Source organism: Malania oleifera, chromosome 1 (assembly GCF_029873635.1).
Source record: "Malania oleifera isolate guangnan ecotype guangnan chromosome 1, ASM2987363v1, whole genome shotgun sequence".
Taxonomy (NCBI): domain Eukaryota; kingdom Viridiplantae; phylum Streptophyta; class Magnoliopsida; order Santalales; family Ximeniaceae; genus Malania; species Malania oleifera.
The window spans coordinates 153,316,481-153,334,276 of NC_080417.1; the positions used below are offsets into that span (position 1 = coordinate 153,316,481).

At 34.2% G+C, this 17,796-nt stretch overlaps 2 protein-coding genes across 3 annotated transcripts; both read right to left on the bottom strand.

Annotated features, from left to right (window-relative positions):
* Positions 1-21: 21 nt before the first annotated feature.
* On the bottom strand, positions 22-8,137 carry LOC131162574 (uncharacterized). Its single transcript, XM_058119191.1, has 6 exons — positions 6,755-8,137; positions 3,623-3,708; positions 3,422-3,544; positions 1,817-2,623; positions 1,097-1,313; positions 22-974 (listed from the first exon to the last, which is right to left on the bottom strand). The coding sequence occupies exons 1-6, from the start codon at positions 7,047-7,049 to the stop codon at positions 340-342; spliced, it is 2,163 nt and encodes a 720-aa protein (XP_057975174.1). The 5' UTR covers positions 7,050-8,137; the 3' UTR covers positions 22-339.
* A 3,171-nt stretch (positions 8,138-11,308) lies between these two features.
* LOC131158262 (uncharacterized) lies at positions 11,309-17,122 on the bottom strand. Of its 2 annotated transcripts, XR_009137437.1 has the most exons (5): positions 16,724-17,027; positions 15,923-16,118; positions 14,340-15,053; positions 11,778-12,032; positions 11,309-11,597 (listed from the first exon to the last, which is right to left on the bottom strand). XR_009137437.1 is itself a non-coding variant. In XM_058113005.1 (4 exons), exons 1-4 carry the CDS (start codon positions 16,879-16,881, stop codon positions 11,841-11,843), a joined length of 1,260 nt encoding a protein of 419 aa, XP_057968988.1. In that variant the 5' UTR covers positions 16,882-17,122; the 3' UTR covers positions 11,309-11,840. The 2 variants fall into 2 exon arrangements, 1 of the variants encoding a protein (XP_057968988.1); XM_058113005.1 differs by having other exon boundaries at positions 11,309-12,032; positions 16,724-17,122.
* Positions 17,123-17,796: the final 674 nt, after the last annotated feature.

Here is a 17,796-nt window from a genome sequence, read left to right on the forward strand (position 1 = left end):
TAACTATACAAGCCAGAAACAGGCACCAACTCTGGCAAGCCTACCGATTAAAAGAGGACTCAAATTTCTTGGTACAATATACAAGCACAAAAACACATGGTGATTACAAAAGGAAAAAGCATTGAATGAAATCAGATTTGAGGCTCTTCCAAATGAGTAATTAGAAATGGACACTTACTGCTATACGCCTACAAAGCCTCCTATATCAAATTAGCTTTACTCCACCCTCAACCCTATACCTTAATTTACAAGAACCCCAACTAATCATTCATACCCACTTTCAAATCAAATGTCACTATCAAGATAATGAAGATGGCATTACACAATCTATCAAACATCTTATGCCACCACTTCCATTAGTTCCACTGCTTCATGGTTCTGTGCAGTAGCTTCATACTCTAATTTCTCCCCACTGTTATCACCGCCGTCACCACTACCACCATCAATATTATTGGTATCATCATCGTGGGCATCATCTATATTGTTTTTGTCTTCACCATGACTGTCACCGACGGGATCACGATTGTGTAAATTACCTTCGTCTCTCGTTGATTGCTGCTTCTCATCATTGACTAAGTCACCCTCTTCCAAAAGGGCATTGGTGCTGGTTAAAGCAGCCGAGCTAAGCTTCTTCTTCTCCTCGACAGCTTTGGGTTGGGTACTTACAGAAGCTTTCCGAAATGACACAGGAAAGTCATCAAACTTGGCATCTGAAGCAGTTAAATCAAGCTTCTCCTCTTCAATGGTATCAACTTTGGTACTATTTAAAACTTTGGGACATGGAGAAGAGAAGCCTTCAAACTTGGCATCCTTGGCCACAGCTGAGGATGTGGAAAGCTTAGTATCTGGGCTAATAATTGCAGATATAGCCAACGAAATATCAGGCTTTGCCTCAATTTTGACCCACTGGTCTCCCACCCAATCTCTGGAAATTCTTAGATTTTTTGTGTGTATATTCAAGAAGAATTTCTCACCTAAAATCACCCAAGGAGCAGTACATTACAAAGGCTGCAATGGGAGGATAGTAGAAATAGAAAGAATTTAAAATAAATGCACACATATAATTGATTTTTTCCCCAAGAACTGAGAAGCATACCAGGGAAGAAAACTTGTACACTATTGTCTTTGCAATTGCCAACTCCAGCCACGACTCCTTCCCACCAGCCATCACTCCACCATGCATCCACTGGGGACCCAACATCAAAAGCATGGTCCATCTGATCATTAGGAGGGAATGGCCGGACTGTTGGGCGGCCTAAGCATCTCATGCCAAGTTTATCAGGCATGGCCAGTCTGCAAGCTGGGATCCATTCCTACAAATTGGAACACATGTAAGAATCACTCCATAATTGAAAAAAGGTTTGAAGCTCGACGTGGAAATGCCTTTAAAGATAGGAGAAAAGAGCGTACCCAAATAAGGATACTTAGGCACATAATGAAAAAGTATATTTAACATAAGTTCATGTATTTAAAGTTAAAATGAATGATGCAAGGACCCTTTTTTGTAGAGAGATGATAAAAGGCCAAGTTATGTAGTATTGTGGTTATGCACTCTGTTTATATGAAACTCTTTAAAATTCCCACAAGAATTCACTCAATATTTAGTGCAGCTGAAGTCTTCACCAAATCAAATTTTAAAACCACAGGAATAACTGGGTACGATGGGCAGTAGGCAATGTTTCCAATCTTCCTTTTTTCCTTATCTAAGCATCAACATATATGATGACAGTGCCTTCACTAGGTGGGGTTGGATCTACACTTCAACATAGATGAAAAAACATCCCAGCTGAGAATTTTTTTAATTGCCTTAGCATACCTCAAGATTGCCACATCCATCTTCATCCGGCAGATCATCATATTGGAGTTTCATCTGCTTCCGAGAAACCTGCAGGACTGTACACCTGAACCAGCACCCTCGGATGCCACTATCTTGACACAGAAACTCTATTTTGTCATCAACCTTAAAAGGTGGCATATGCCAAGGGCGTGGTTCAACAGGCTTGATGGAAATTAATCTTTTCCCTGACAAACCATATTTCAAGTTCTTGAATGCCGGTTCATGCGTCATCACCTGGCCCTTTCGTTCAAAGAGTCTAGCACCTGTCTGCTCTGCCACAAATCTTTGACGAGCTCTGCAACTTCTGGTTCTCTTACCTCCTAATTTTACATTTTCCCCAATACTAAACTCTTCATCTTCTTCACCAGCCAGATCGTGGGAAATAGGATTTGGATCCAAACACGTGAGAATAGCTTGATCAAAATAACCACGTAACTTGCTCAAATCAAAGGGCTTCACTTTGTTGTTTCTAAATTGTCTAAAGCAAAGATGAATTCTTGCCAACGAAGCTTGTGAAGAAGCAGCTAAGCATTTCTCATAATGTTCAGGAGTTAAGACTGTAGCAGGGCCGTCAACGCATTCTGCACTGATGACCTGTGAATAAGGTGTGATGAAAACTTCTTTAGGGTGAGAATTTCGTAAAGGAACCACACCCTTGACTTCCTGATTATAGTGAAACCACCTCACTTTGACCTTTTTCTGTCCCTTCCTATCTTCATACATATCTTCCAGATATGCAAGGTAGTGATCCTCATCTTTAGCCATGACAAAGACAAAGGATTGAATCTGAATATGAAGAGAAAAAATTACTTCAGAAAAAGCAAATGCAGTGAAGTAAAATTCTTAACATTCATTTGCTTGGACAGAAAATATTTCTCAAAGTTTTTTTGTATGGAAGATATTGACCTCTTTTTTGGAAAATATCTTCAGAAAAGTTGTTTCCAACTCTCAGATGAAAGTTACTGTCTTTTTTTTTCTATGGTACCAAAGGTAGAAAAAAAAAAAAAAACTATTTTGCCCAAACCTGGCCTCCCAATGGACCTATTAAAGTGCTTTTATTATTATTATTATTACTATTATTTTACTTTTTTTTTGCAAAAATAAAGACTTCTTCTGTTTCAAGTCTTAGGTTTTTGAGCCTTTTAAGAGGCTCTTTCATTTAGGACTTTTAGCTGCCTCAATTTTCATTTTATCTTTAGGGACTTTAAATCAGCAAGAGACAGCCATTCATCTAGTTTAGCCTGAGGCATACCAACAGTTATTTAAAATCAAATTTCGTATTTCTCAGCCTTCCTAGAGACATGCGATCAAAACATGAACATATATCACAAAATTGAGAATTCAAGACTAAATTAAACATCAAAATGAAATCTTTCTTTTCATTATTTTCATAAATGAACACTTCTTTTTTGTCCTATCTTCAAGGTTTTTGGAAACCCCTTATGGGGCTCTATTTCATGTAGGGTCAAGCTACACTGTGATTTATTTACTTATTTATTGGGAATCCAAATCAGAAGTATAATCTGATAGGTATTCTTAGTTTGTCCTCATGCATTCCATTCTTAAACATCAGTAGATGCTTACAGCTATTGTAGTCCTGTTCCTGCAAAATGCTGGGTAGTGCTTGAGCTGTTTTCCACATGTCCATGCAATACCTGACCACACAATGTCTGAATCATGTCCCTTTAAGTCCCTAGCAAGTCGGCCCTGATACAAAGGCTTCAGATATAATGGCCTTAAGAATCAATGAGTAACATGATTACATAAATGGAAAAAAGAATATACCAAGTAATCAGGTATGCTGGTTCTTCGAGCACTTGGTGGAAGATTGCATGATCCCAAAGCATGTGTTGTATCATTTTTTGGCAACTCTGCCATAGACATGAGAAATAAAATAAAGAAAAACCTAACCATCTTGGCGCTCAGCCTCATCGTTGGGAACAAAAGATGAAACAAATGTAACTAAACTCTATCCATCATAAACATGACGTATTTGAAAGAAAAGACAATCATAGCCAGGTAAATGAAGTAAGAGCCGTTCATAAATCAGATGACAGCAAAAAAATGAGAAGCCAACCCTAGGAGGAACTGTAAATTGGAGCTTGTGGAAACATTCAAGCCAATCCAAGGGGGAAAAAAAGTCCCAAATTCCAATGATCATTAAACATAGTTGTCAAATCGAGATTTCAATCATGAATCGAATTTCCAACTTTGGGAATCATGAATCAAATTGAATCATAAGATTCAGTACAAATTTCCAAAACCACTTCTAAATGACATGTATATATTGATATACAAACAACAAGCATATGGTAAAACACATTTAAGTTCTGACAATAAATAAAAATATATTTATGTAAGCTTTCCCCAAACAAATGAAAAGGGAATGAGTCAAGAAATATTAATAAAAAAGTGAGCTTTATGTTGTTTAAGGGAAGGAATCAAGAAAAAATAAAATAAAACTGAGCTATTGTTGTTTATCAACAATTATAAAAAATAATATTTCATGCATATTCTTCCTCAGTTAAAAAGAAAAAAAAAAAAAAAACCTAAAAAAGTATACTAATTGACCAAACTACTAAAAAAACCAACTTTTGAATTTTAATAGTACAACAAAACATGACTACCACCTTATCCGATAAGTGTAACACCCCTTCATCTCATTTGCCGAACACCATACCTCTTCTAGAGTTTAGACTGGTTTTGTGAAGGCAACATAAGACCTAATGTTCTACTTTCTCATCTTCTTTTGTAGCATAAAAATGACATCGACAAGGAATGGAAGGTAATTGTGTTAAAATAAAAGCAGTTAAAAAAATGCCTTTTTTGGGTCGTAAACTAGTCGGGTCTGTCAGGGTATGATAGCTAGAGTTAGTATAGTACTTTCACCTTTTAAAGATTAGTGCTTTAGTTCTTATTGAGATAATAAATTGATATTCCAGTTTTTGAATACACAGAATTATATTAGAAAAGAGAAAAGAATGTTTATGAGGAAAAAGGCATCTGCCAGAAATGAAGGATGCCTATCTCATGGGAATATTTTTGTTTGGTTTGTGTTGTAAGATTCCCAGGAATGTATACAAGATTCTCATGTCAATGTTTGGTACAACATGGGAATTTTGGTAAGTATTTTAAGAATTATTATACCCTAGACATTTGTATAACCAATATATGAAGAACAATAATATTTTTCAACACAAAAAACCTACTAAGAATATGTACTTAATTAAATCTATATCCTAAAATTTTCAACAATTAATAATTTAAAACATTTAATACTTAATAATCAATTGACTGAAATAGTTGAAGACAATATAGTGTGTAGATGTTAATTATAATATTAATTTTTTATAAAACAGTAACAATATTGCTTGTATTTAATAAATTATAAATGTCAATTAAAATTTTAATTAACATAAATATTAACACTTTTAATAGACATTTTAAATATTCTATGATTAAAAAATTAGTTAAAATTTTCTGATTATTATTTGTAATCAATATTTTAACATTTCTAATTAAAAAATTAACTAAAATTTATGTTAATTAATACCTTTAATTTCAATTTTAATATTTTCTAACTAAAATTGAAGTTATTTCCTAATTTAATAATTAATTAAATTTTAATTAAAAATTTAAAATTAATTCTTTAATTAACATTTTATATATGTTTTCTAATAAAATAATTAACATTTATGCCAATGTAAAATTTTTATTTTTAATTTATTAGTATTTCATTATTTTAAATCTAAAAATAAAGTGTGATTATATTATATTATAGGGGCATTAAGGTCCAAAAGTCAAAATAGTGAAAGCAATTTGTTTCAAAAAGCAGGATTCCCATAAAAACCTATGAGGGAGGGTGGGAATAGGATGTCCATATTTCATGACAATCCTTATATTCCCACGAATGTGAATATGCCTATCACGTCAGATTTAAATACTCAACAAACATGGGAATGAGATGGTATGAGCATCACTTTTTCTAGAAAATGTTTGAACTATACCGGGAAACAGACGCCCCCTAAATGTTTACATTATTGGTACCAGCAATAACAGTCTGAAGATAAATGCTTCAATACAATCCAAAGTTTTTCTTTTTTTATTTATTTTTAACCTAAACTTCCAGTTTTAATATGATATAATAATTAGTGCAGTTAGAATTGCTCCAACAACTGTCATCAGCATGGCACTGACAACATAGCTCATACATAAGATGACACTAGATATGAAATCAACAATAACCAAACCAATGTCAAGGAAACAGGATCAGCAGAACCAACATACTGCAAAACAGACCCATGGCCCAACAGAAATTTATCCTTAGCTAACATTTCTTAAACTAACTTTGCTTTAGTAACCACATTATTGTGAATTCATCTCAGTAACAGGACTGTACACACTCATAGAAGAAATCTATGCCCATTAGCATATGAAGATGAGCATAATTTTAGGGGCCAAATATTAGAGCTTGAAACAGAGCTGGCAAAATCTAAAACCCACAAACGAATCCAGTTTTCTCAGACATTCAGATTGTGTCACAAACTCAAACCAGACAGATTTTGGGAAACAGAATGTAACACTATTTAGATATTTTTGGGTTTCCATCCAATCAGATTGGAATAGTAGCCCCTGTCTAACATAATTAAAGCTCAGACTGAACTTTGAATTCTTAATGCTAGTGACTTCTGCAGGACTTAGTGTAAACAGCTTTAAGAAGGTATAAATTGAAATTTGACATACAAATTCAGCATTAAACTCTGGTTAATACTACAAACAGCTTAACAATACATAAAAACAACTATAAAAAAAAAAAAATCAGGTGAGGCAAAACTTACTGGGCATATCCCTTGGTAGACACTGTTATTTGATAATACATAAAAACAAGAAACAGAAACCCAGGTGAGGCAAACTTACTGGACAGATCTCTTGGTAGATGCTGCTTTGAAAGCATAGAGGTAAGCCAATCCACAACTTCTCTCCTTGATCTCCATTTGAAGCCAGCGTGCACTGAATTTTCAGGCCCACAAGCCTTCAAGAAGTCGTCAGCTACAACATAGAACATGTGCCTAACACTCCTCTCAGTGCCCACAACTGCAAGCGTTGAATCCCCAGCAGAATCTTTCAAGAAATAGTGAACCACGCGATTGCCCCGTTCCTGCGAAATAAATTCCTCTTTCCATTCCACAAAACAGTGACCATTTGCAGACATTTTGACAGAAACAGCCACAACAAATCAACACAAACACCCCAATAATTAGAACCCTAATTACATATCTGAAGATGCCCCATAAAAGTGGCAAGGTTCTCAAAACCAGCTAATTTCACCGCTCGTTAAAACAGAAGCAGAACTCTAATTACAATAGATCAACACAAAACCCTTAGAAGTAGAACATTAATTCCATATGCGAAGATGCCATATGCATGTAGCAAGGGTTTCAAACGCAGATAAACTGTGCAGCTCAGAAAGCAGTTGAAACTTTGCACCAATTCAAGCCTTGAATCTAAAATACCAATTGATGCCACATTAGCCCTAAATCTCCATAAACCCTAGAAACCCACTACAATTTCTCTGCTCAAACTGCAGAAACTGAACCGACCCGGATAATGGTACGAGATAAAACCAAGGAGAAACCTTAAAAACCTCTGGTTTGCCGATCTACGAGCAGATCAGAAGCCGCACTCATTTGAACTATGCGCTGAGCTCGAAACTCCCAAGATGCGTGCGGGGATAGTTTTGACCACTTCTGACAAAGGAGTCGGCGGGGAGAAAACACGGGCATCTCAGCACATAGAAAAGCAAAATAACGCAGAGGGCGGAAAATGGAGTGTGGGGAATCTAGTGGGTCTTGAGGAGAGTACCTGATGGATAGTGGCGTGGCAGGAATCAGGAGAAAGATGAAAACAGAGGGGTGGGTTTGTGCTTTCTGGTGCGTACAAGGGTGAGATGAGGGAGAGGCAAGATCAAGAAGAAGGTGAAGAATTGATGAGACGAAGGTACCTCTGCTTGGTTATGGCATGGAGATTGCAGAGGCCTGAAACTTCTTCACCTCCGCAGCAGCTGAGGAGACCGAGGAGAGCAGGAACGAAGTAGGGAAGAGGAATTTGAGACGGTAACAGTAATGGGAGATGAGTGGAAATAAGACGATCTCAGTTTTCACTGGTTGGGGCCCCATAAGTGGGAGAAAAAAGATGATCAGGTGGGCTGGTTTTGATATCCGACCATGTTAGAAACTTAGAGCCACACCAGATTTAGCATATGCCCAACAAAATCTGATATTCACTTTGAAAATTAAGAATGGGATGACAACCAATTAGATTTCTTGTTTTATATATGATGAGATTCAAAGTCTGCTTATTTTCTAAATACGGCACCTTACTCACTAATTACGTAACAAATCTCGACATTCCATTTAAGTACATGTGAACAAAAATAATTGTATCCTTCATAAAATGACTTTTTTTTTCCTTTTCATTCAGTGATAGAAGATAGAAAATGACATTAATTTGATATATTGAGTTGAAAAAATTGATCAATTAAGTATAATGTCGTGAATAAGGACCTCGATTCTGTAATTGATCTATCCATTTGATTCAATCTATTTTTGGCTCAGTTCATTGACATTATTATGACAACATAAATTAAGAATTACTAATAAATCATAAAATACATAGTAATTGTAATGCTACAAAACTTTTGTTAGATAAATTGGGAATCAGCCTACTTTCTAGGACTAAGGTGAATGTCATATATCATAACATAACAACCCTAATAAATTAAAGAAAATTTGGTAAATTAAAAATCAACCTAAATAAGAATTGGCCAAGCTGTAAGATGAATTAATTTGAGTTGTTTTATAATAATTTATTATTTGTATTTGATACACATTAGGACTAATGTTTAGTTAGAATTTTAATTTATGAAATATAAAATTTATGTTTTTAATTTATATATATATATATATATATATATATTTCTAATAGTATGTTTTATAAGCACTACATTTTAAAACATTGAACTTGTTTATTTTAAATAGCATTTAGTTTACTCAAATCAAGACCAGTTAGAACAATCAATATGAAAATTGGTTAGATGCATAATTCGCTTACCGGTTTAATTTTCAAAATATTGTATTTAATTAAATAGTTTTCGCAACTAAATTCATTAAATTGAGGCTATTTTCTTATTTTATCTCATCACAATTGAATGAGATGACAAAAATATCATTTATTAACTTAATAAATTACTTTTTTTTTTCATTTGAACTTAATAGTTGACTAATAGGATTTTTTTTTTGCTAGTATAATTTAATTTTATAAGATTTTTTTGATTGTTTTCAAAAACTCGATAGGAAGGCTCCGTAGTCATATTTAGAAAGTTCAAGGAGTATTATTAGATTTTAACCTTTTGTGTGTCGGTGTATGTGTATGTGAATTTGAGAAATAATCATGAGCATTATTATATAAATGTTAATTAGAATATCACACAATTCAAAGTCAGTCCACAAGCTACTTTACCTTGTATTGATTTGGTATTTCAAGTTCAAATTAAATTTAAACTACTTAAATAATTTAAAAAATCAAGTCGAATTACTCGAACAACTTAATACCCAACCTCAAATTTTATAATATTATCAAGCAAATAATTAGACGAATCAAGTTTTGTTGCTAATTTATTTTATATATATATATATATATATATATATATGATACTATATATTTTACAAATGTATTTACTCCTATTTCACTTTAATCAATTTGAACTCAAGTTTTTAAAAATCATAGTTAAATTAAAATCAAATTAAATAATTATAAGATTGATCAAACTTAATGATCTCTCTCCCTAAAAATAACAATGAATTAACTTTAAATTTTTTTCAGAATTTTCTATAGAAATGCATAAAGGTTATTTATTTTTTGTTTTTTTGTTATTTGTTTTTCAATTTATACACTATGCAATGTTTGAGAGCATGAATTTCATATATTAGATTTGAATTTGAGTAGATTTAGATAAAATTCAATACGATTTTATATTACAAATTATTCAAACACAATATGAATTCAAATTTAAGACCGATTCAAACATAGAGTGCATGCCAAGGTTAGTTAAACAATGCTTTGGATTTGAAAACAAGTGTCAGAAGATGCCCCCGTTAAAATTAATCTATGGGTTGTCTATTATTTTTATGGCTGGAACCTTGACATAAGCCTCAAGCATAAAGAATTTTTTTTTCTAAACTATGATTAAAATAAAGACCAGGTCAAAGAACTCAAAACAAAACTCTATACCAAAATTGAACAAATATTAAATTAAGCATTTCAATCATTAATGTTAAATCATCAATTAAATTTGAGATTATGGGTGCCTGCATAGGGACTTGATTAAACTTAAAAACTACATTAGATGTAATTGATTGATTGAAATGTGATGCAATTACAATCTTATAACCCCAAAAATAGTGTCAGTGGTACTTTTCAATCATTTTTTTTGTTTTTCATAAATTATTAAGGTCATAATGTTTCCTTAACTTCTTATAGTTTGGGAGAAATTATTAAGGTTATATTTGACAACATAAATTTCAAGCATTAAATTTAAATTTGCATGAATTAAATCAAAAACCAATATTACTTCATATTATATTTTTAAAATCATAATGAAAAAAAAAAAAACTCAAACAATAGTAAGTTGAATTTTTCAATTAAAGTAGGTGAAAACTATCAATAATTTATTCAAAAAAGACCCTAATAGTCAAATTACAAAACTATCATATTCAAAATCTTAATTTCTATACTTAAAACAAATCCTAACAATCCACTCTTATCATCCAACTAAAGACCGCTAAATTGCGTACACCTTATTTAAGATTCTATTCACTGAAAAAATGTAACATGATGGACTTTGCCCTGATTAGCAAGACCTGAGAGTGAAGAATGCTGATCCGTAAGTTTGATGCCGCACCAAGGGATCCGAAAGATTCGTTGGTGGCTAGAGTTTCTACGTAATAAAAAAAAAATATAACATGACTCAATACTTTGACTTGTGAACAAGAAATTCTAAATCTAAAATGAAAAAACGTAGAGAGAAAGAGAAAGGTATAGATTAATTACCATTCGACTGTGATGGTAAACATAAGCCCAACAAGCCCAAGCTGGTTTACCAAGATAAGAACCAATGGGGGCCCATCACCTCAAATAGATAGAGCCCGGTAAAGATGGAGATCATTCACGTGGGGTATGTACCCACCTTTCCCTATCAGAAATGTGGACCATTTGCAATAACCATTCGCACGAATTGAACCCACTTTCAAATTGTGAAATTGAAAGTTGTTTAAGTATAACAAACGATCGTAAACATAAAAATCACCTACAACTCAAACATCTAATCGAATCATACAACCGATACGATTTAAAATATATATATAAATATATATATATATATATATATATGAAATTTTATAGAAATATCACTTGATAAATGTTAAACTCGAAAAAGTAAATCCCAAGCCAGTTGAAAATTCATGTGGAACCCATCAGATGGTGACGCCATATTTCTGATATACAAATTTCTCCATAAACATAGGTATGAAGGTGAAGGATAACTCAATTGGATACCATTGACACTGGAGCTGGCACTTCCAACACTTGCATAAAATCCTAACCCCTCTTCCTTCAACCATTGATTCTGACATGCTTATCTCAGATTGATCCATTGATTCAACCAAAAATTTTCAATGGTCATGATCCCACACAGGCATTTCACCTACAGCAGTTTAAGCTCAACTCAAAAATAACAACATTTTGGTAAGTTACCAAACATATTTTTGTTTTTGGACATAGAAATGAAAAGCACAAAAGCCATTTTTGTACAAATAGACTACTCTTTGCCTGATGAGATGGGCATGAACAAGGAGGCCAAAGCAAAAAAAAAAAAAAAACCCACTAGCAGAGCAGTTGATACGCAGAGTGACATGGGATGTTGTACATGGGTACCATCTTGTGTTTCTCAAGTGCCAAGATTGGGTGCAGGGGTTGACACAGGTGCACCATGGGAGTATCTCCACTGCCCACATGCTGAGCATTTTTCTAACTTTGCACTGTTTTCCAGAGTACAGAATTTACATGACCAGAACTCGTACTTGGTACCAACATCTCTGGGCTTTGGGGTGTTGCAAATTCCACATATGGGAGCTAGTGGCTGCATCAAATCCACCATCAGTTGCATGCTTACAGACTCGATGATAAGTTCCAGTGGAGACGCAAGCAGCCAAATATAAACAAATAAAGAACAGCATGAACACATGCAGGGGCACATGCAAGAACACACTTAAGATGTTAAGGATGTAGACTTTGAGGCATGCCTTAAATAATGCTGAAATGCTAATTGCCCCCTCCCTTTCCATAAAGATAGGGAAGATCAATATATTGTGAAGGCATATATACAAGCAAAAGGCAAGCTTTCTCATGAAAACTTGCACAGGACACAAACAAAAAAAGATAAGGTTACATTTGATTGGCATATAATAGATGATGGGATTTGTTAGTCTACAAAACAAAATTCGTTGCCATTGTAAAGCAAGTAACAATAACAAAATTTGTATTAATCCATATCATGGAATGGACAGGGAATGATTATTCCCAATTTCAATGTCTATTCCTATCCTATTTCATGATGAATGGAATAACAATAATTTTTGCATGCATAACATTGTAATATATTCAATACAATCTGTTTTTCCATTCCATGAACCTACATAACCCTGTGGAGATACAATCCCAGTCCTATAAATGTTACAATTTGGAAAAAGTTTATAGTCAGCACCCTAATCTATCTTCAAGTTCTTGAATTACCTTTTTCAACTTTAATAGGTTGCTGCTCACCCCTCAAACTGGTTCTGCCACCCCCTCCCCCCCTTCTCCTGTGGGTATTCCATCCATCTTTTACGCCAAGTAACAGAATCATTGTTCTATAGTTCTATTTTTCTGTAACAACCAAGTTTCACAACCTTGTTCTACTCTACCTTCAATTGGGAATAAGTTTACAGTTGGCACCCTAATCTATCTTCAAATTCTTGAATTACTTGTTCCAGACTAATAGGTTGATCCTCAACCCTCAAACTAGTTCTGCCACTCATCCCCCAACCCCCTTGTGGCTATTCCATCCATCTTTTAAACCAAGTAACAGAATCCTTGTTCTCTAGTTCCACTTTTCTGTGACAACCAAGTTACGCAATCCTTGTTCTTCTCTACCCTGTTGCATCCTCAAAACTTCTCATTGCAGTCAGAAAAATAAAAGACGAGCATCTACGAAAACCTACAACATGTTGGCTACTGGATCTTGAAAAGATTTTGATGAAATCTTTGATTTGCAAACAGAATAGATGTAATTTAACAAAGTCATCTAGGTTCAACCATTCAATTTCTAACTCACGTGGTGATCACATGACAGGTTGAATGGAAACTATTCAAATTTAGATGATCTTTATTTTTTCATGACCAATTTATTGTTTTGTTGTCCCATGATCTCTAGAGTGTTTGGAATTCCAATTTTGAGGTTATCAGAAGACAATGTCCCTAATATGTGATGGATAATAATACACATTCTTGAGCCCTCAACTAATGACTTAAAGCTTTTGGGTTAAGTGGCTTCTCAAAATCCTATTACAGCTTTCATGACCTAGAATCCTAAAGTTCAAATCATGGGACAGTTAAATTTCAACACAAATCAAAAAAAATAACAGGCCATTTTTGTCATCTTTGTAAGCCCAACTTTCTTTCATGCCAGTGAGTGTTAGATAAACACCTATTCTTGTATGTCACCTAATGGCTTATGCTCTTAGGATGAGTGGTTCCTCATGCTATTAAGTGATGGATGATATTGAGGAACTGCCCAACCTAAAAGCTTAAGCCATTAGGCAAGTGCCCAATAACATGTATAATTTGTTAACGTGCCCCATCCCCCCACTAATGCACACAAAAATTGGGCTTGAAAACACAGATAGATTATAACCCATTATTTTACCTTGTGCTAAAGTTATAATATAAGACTGGAGCCACCTAAAGTTCAAACTCTAGTCCTTTAAATTAAAAACACTCAAGACACCATAATGAGGAACTGCTAAACCTAAAAGCTTCAGCCATTAGGCGAGGGCCCAAGAATAGGACTTATAATCTAACAAACATGAACCTCTGATTTCACAATGCATAGCATGGAGCTCTAAATCCCAACTTTAGATCAAGTTTCAAAATTTTAATTCTTACAATGAAAAATATAGCCCAAAGCATGTTGCTTAAAATAGGGTTAGTGAATAAACCAATTTATTTTTAAAAAAAAACCTCACAATCCCTCACTCCCTTCAAACACCAAGGAGGAGCCACACTCAAGGGGATCAGAACCCTGGATCTCCCCATAGAGAGCCAGACAAGGAACCAATGGGCTCAAAGCTTGGGTGCATGAATAAACCAATTGACTAGAAATAGATCATATCATGAGTTAAAAGCTTACCGGATTCAAAAGAGTGCATGTTTCACATTCCCATGTGACAGACTTCTCTGCATTCTGTGCTACACTGCAACTCGGTGTAGACCCAGAAATTGAAGGGCCCATGCTTAGACCCACAAAACAAGATTCTGGAGTGAATGTCTCAGAAAGTAAACCTGTGTCTAACTCACTTCTTATTTTCTGACTCTGACATCTCACATCATGATTGAGCATGACTCCTGAAGTTGAATCATCCACAGACAAATCCACAAAACTGGATTCTGCATGATCATTAAGAGACCCAGAAGACAAATTGCTATCTGCTTCACGACCTCTTTTTCGAGACATCATATCCAAAGAATGTGAATCAGAACCACTAAACAATCTTGAGCTCCCAGAAGTTTCTGCAGTACATACATCAGAGCTATCTTCTCCTTTCCCAGAAACTTCACAAGACTCGGAACCACACCAGATATTATCCTGTAATCTTCTTTCAGCAGCCATAGCAGCAGCTTGTATTGGACTAAGTGCAACCATAATAGCACTATCACCACCAAGACGCTTGGGCCCAGATGGTAACAAAGTACCCAAACGTGCTCTCTTTTCTGCAGCAGCTAGTGCTGTTTTTCGGAGAGAAGAAAGAGGTGGTTGACGGGAGAAACCACCCAAACGCCTCCCAGTAAGATCAAACCCCTCTCCTGTTCCAGTTATCCCCTTGGCCATCAGCTCTTCACATTCCTAAATGTTGCAAGAACCAGAATGTAAGTCAAAAAAAGGAAAAAAAAAAAAAACAATAATCAGAGGAACAATGTAAGAGTGTTCCCTCAAATCATACTGTTTGTCTATAGTTATTTATCATTTAATGCATTCTGGAATTTTTAAACCAGGACTTAGGCTGTCCAAAATCCATCTCCAGGTCATATCCAAACATCATAAATAAGCTTGTCTTCCAACTCAAACCCATCTTCCACACCATTTTACCATCACTAAATTGCAAACAAAGTCACCACAACGACAAATCCAAGTCTCGCTTCCACAAATTCTTAATTTGGTAGAGATGTGAATACATTAACACTGCATCAAGCAATGTTGAAAAAATGGCATGGAATCCACTAAATAAATACCAATACTAGAGCCCAAGACCCAAGTCTAATGTTTCAAAAAGAAAAAATATATATATATAGTGATAGTACAAATGATAGTCCCATCCATCAATCATGTAATTTAGAACATGAAAAAGAATAAAATAAAATAAAAAGACAAGGGAATTGTTGCATTGCCAATATAATAAACCAAATGAGGAAAGAAAGGACAATTCTGTTGACGAAAATAGGTTTCATCCACAGAATTCCATCCACAATCGTTTTGGCTCAAAATAGCCTTCTTGCAGAAACCTCAATTGTCAGACAGTTGAAAGCAAAACAAAAGAAGATATTTCAAGGAAGAATTAAATCTTAAGATCATGTCAAAGTACTCCCATTGATATAGACGAAATAATATATCCTTCTATTATTATTGTACGCATTGCCCCCGTGAACTAAATAAATGCAGTAACTAATCATCAGACTAAAAAAAAAAGCAACATGTAATACAAAAATTGAAATAACCTTTCTGATTTCATCCCAAAGCTTGTAGAAGCTGGCATTGTGAGGACCATGGACATTATGGCAGAGCTCATGAAGCATTGTATCAAGAATTTGATCAAATGGAAAGAAATCCGCATCTCTGTTTGGCCTTCGAAGCCTCAGCTTTACGTGAACACCGCTCCCTACATTCAATCCCAGAAGAGATGGATTGTTCGGACTGCAAATTTTTGTATTTAATTAAACAAAGGATAGATTAAAAAAAAAAAAAAAACAGAGCTTGAACATAAACTCTGTTTGTTGCCAAATGGTACTTTCTATTTCAAGAAATAAAAGAGACTTTTGAGTGACATAAGAAGTACTTCTTCACATTCCTGCAATTTTCTGCAATTAAAAGGAGCATAAAAACCAAATTAAACGAAATTAAAATCTCAATTCAAAAGCCAGGTTGACCGAATAACAAATAAAAACCGAAAAGCGTGTGTTCTTAATGAGAAAGAACTTCAAACCCACTCAATTAGGTCACACTTTCTCTTTAAGGCATAAAATATCCACTCAATAGGGCAACAATTTGGCTTAATTGAGCTTAAATTCTCATTACGGGTAGCAGTAAACTCGGATTTTTACACTGCAACCGAACATAATAAAAATGGGGAAAAAGAAATTTAAAAACAAAAAAACCTGAGAAATCACAGGCGAAGAAAAAGGAGAGAACTTTTAATCCATCTCCTATACTCTCTTTTCTTTTCTTTTCCTGCCGTTTCTCGGAAGCCAAAAAACGGAACAGAAAAATATAATAATAATCACGAGAAATAAAATAATTACCAGAATTCAGAGAGAAGTTTGACCCTCCACTTATGTTTGCGCATAATGGGCTGGACCTGTTTGGCAATTTTCTCTAGAATCTTCCTGGCATCATCTTCTCTCACCTTCTTCTTCAGAGGTTTGATTTCCCAAACCTTGTTGAGATCGCTCAAATCCATACCTTGCAGCGAATGGCTGGAAACCCTAGTCTTCTAGGGCTTCCATCTGAGACTTTCGTACACGCGAAGGCCCGCCATTGATTTGCAGAGATTCAAAAACACAAATGATTTAGCGAAGTTAGAAAAGTGGTGGGAGATCTTGGAGAACATCGAGATGTTCCCCGGATAAAGAACCGATTTCCGAAGTATTATGTGTAAGAAATGGGAATGGCGGGATTTTGAATTTGACAAAAAACGGGGCTTTTTCTCCATCCCTTTGTACGCGCTATATATATTTTTTTATTTAATCTTTTCTTAAATTTTAAACATATTTCAAATATTTTTTAATATTATTTGATGTAGAAAGAAAGTATTAAATTTACTTTCCCTTGCCTTTTCTCAATCAAATCTTTCACGCAAACAAAGCCTATAAACTTTTTAATTTTACCAATGATTTAATTTTAATTTTCAAAAATATTTGTATAATTTTAAAAATAAAAATAATTATTTTTTTCTAATAACTAGCTCTCTCCATATGTGATTTTATCTTTTTTGTAAAAAAATTATCATTAAAAATGCTAATTTGAAGAAAGTCAAAGATTTTTTTGGTTTTATTTCTATTTTTTATTTTCATTTTCTATAAGAAATAAATAGATTATGAAAATATAGTTATTTATATTTTATATACTTTAAATTAATAGATACATTTATGAGGAGTACGATTATAAAACCATCATTAATATCCCTACATAATTAATATATTGAAAGTTAATAGACACATTCATGAAGGGTTACGATTATCAAACCACTATTAACACCCTATCGTAAATGCCCATTGTTGGGCTTTTGTAGAGTCTAATTGCGTTCAATCTGGATGATGATCCAATTTTTATTTAATGAGAGATTTATATCTTGAGGTTTAGTCCATGGAGCAAA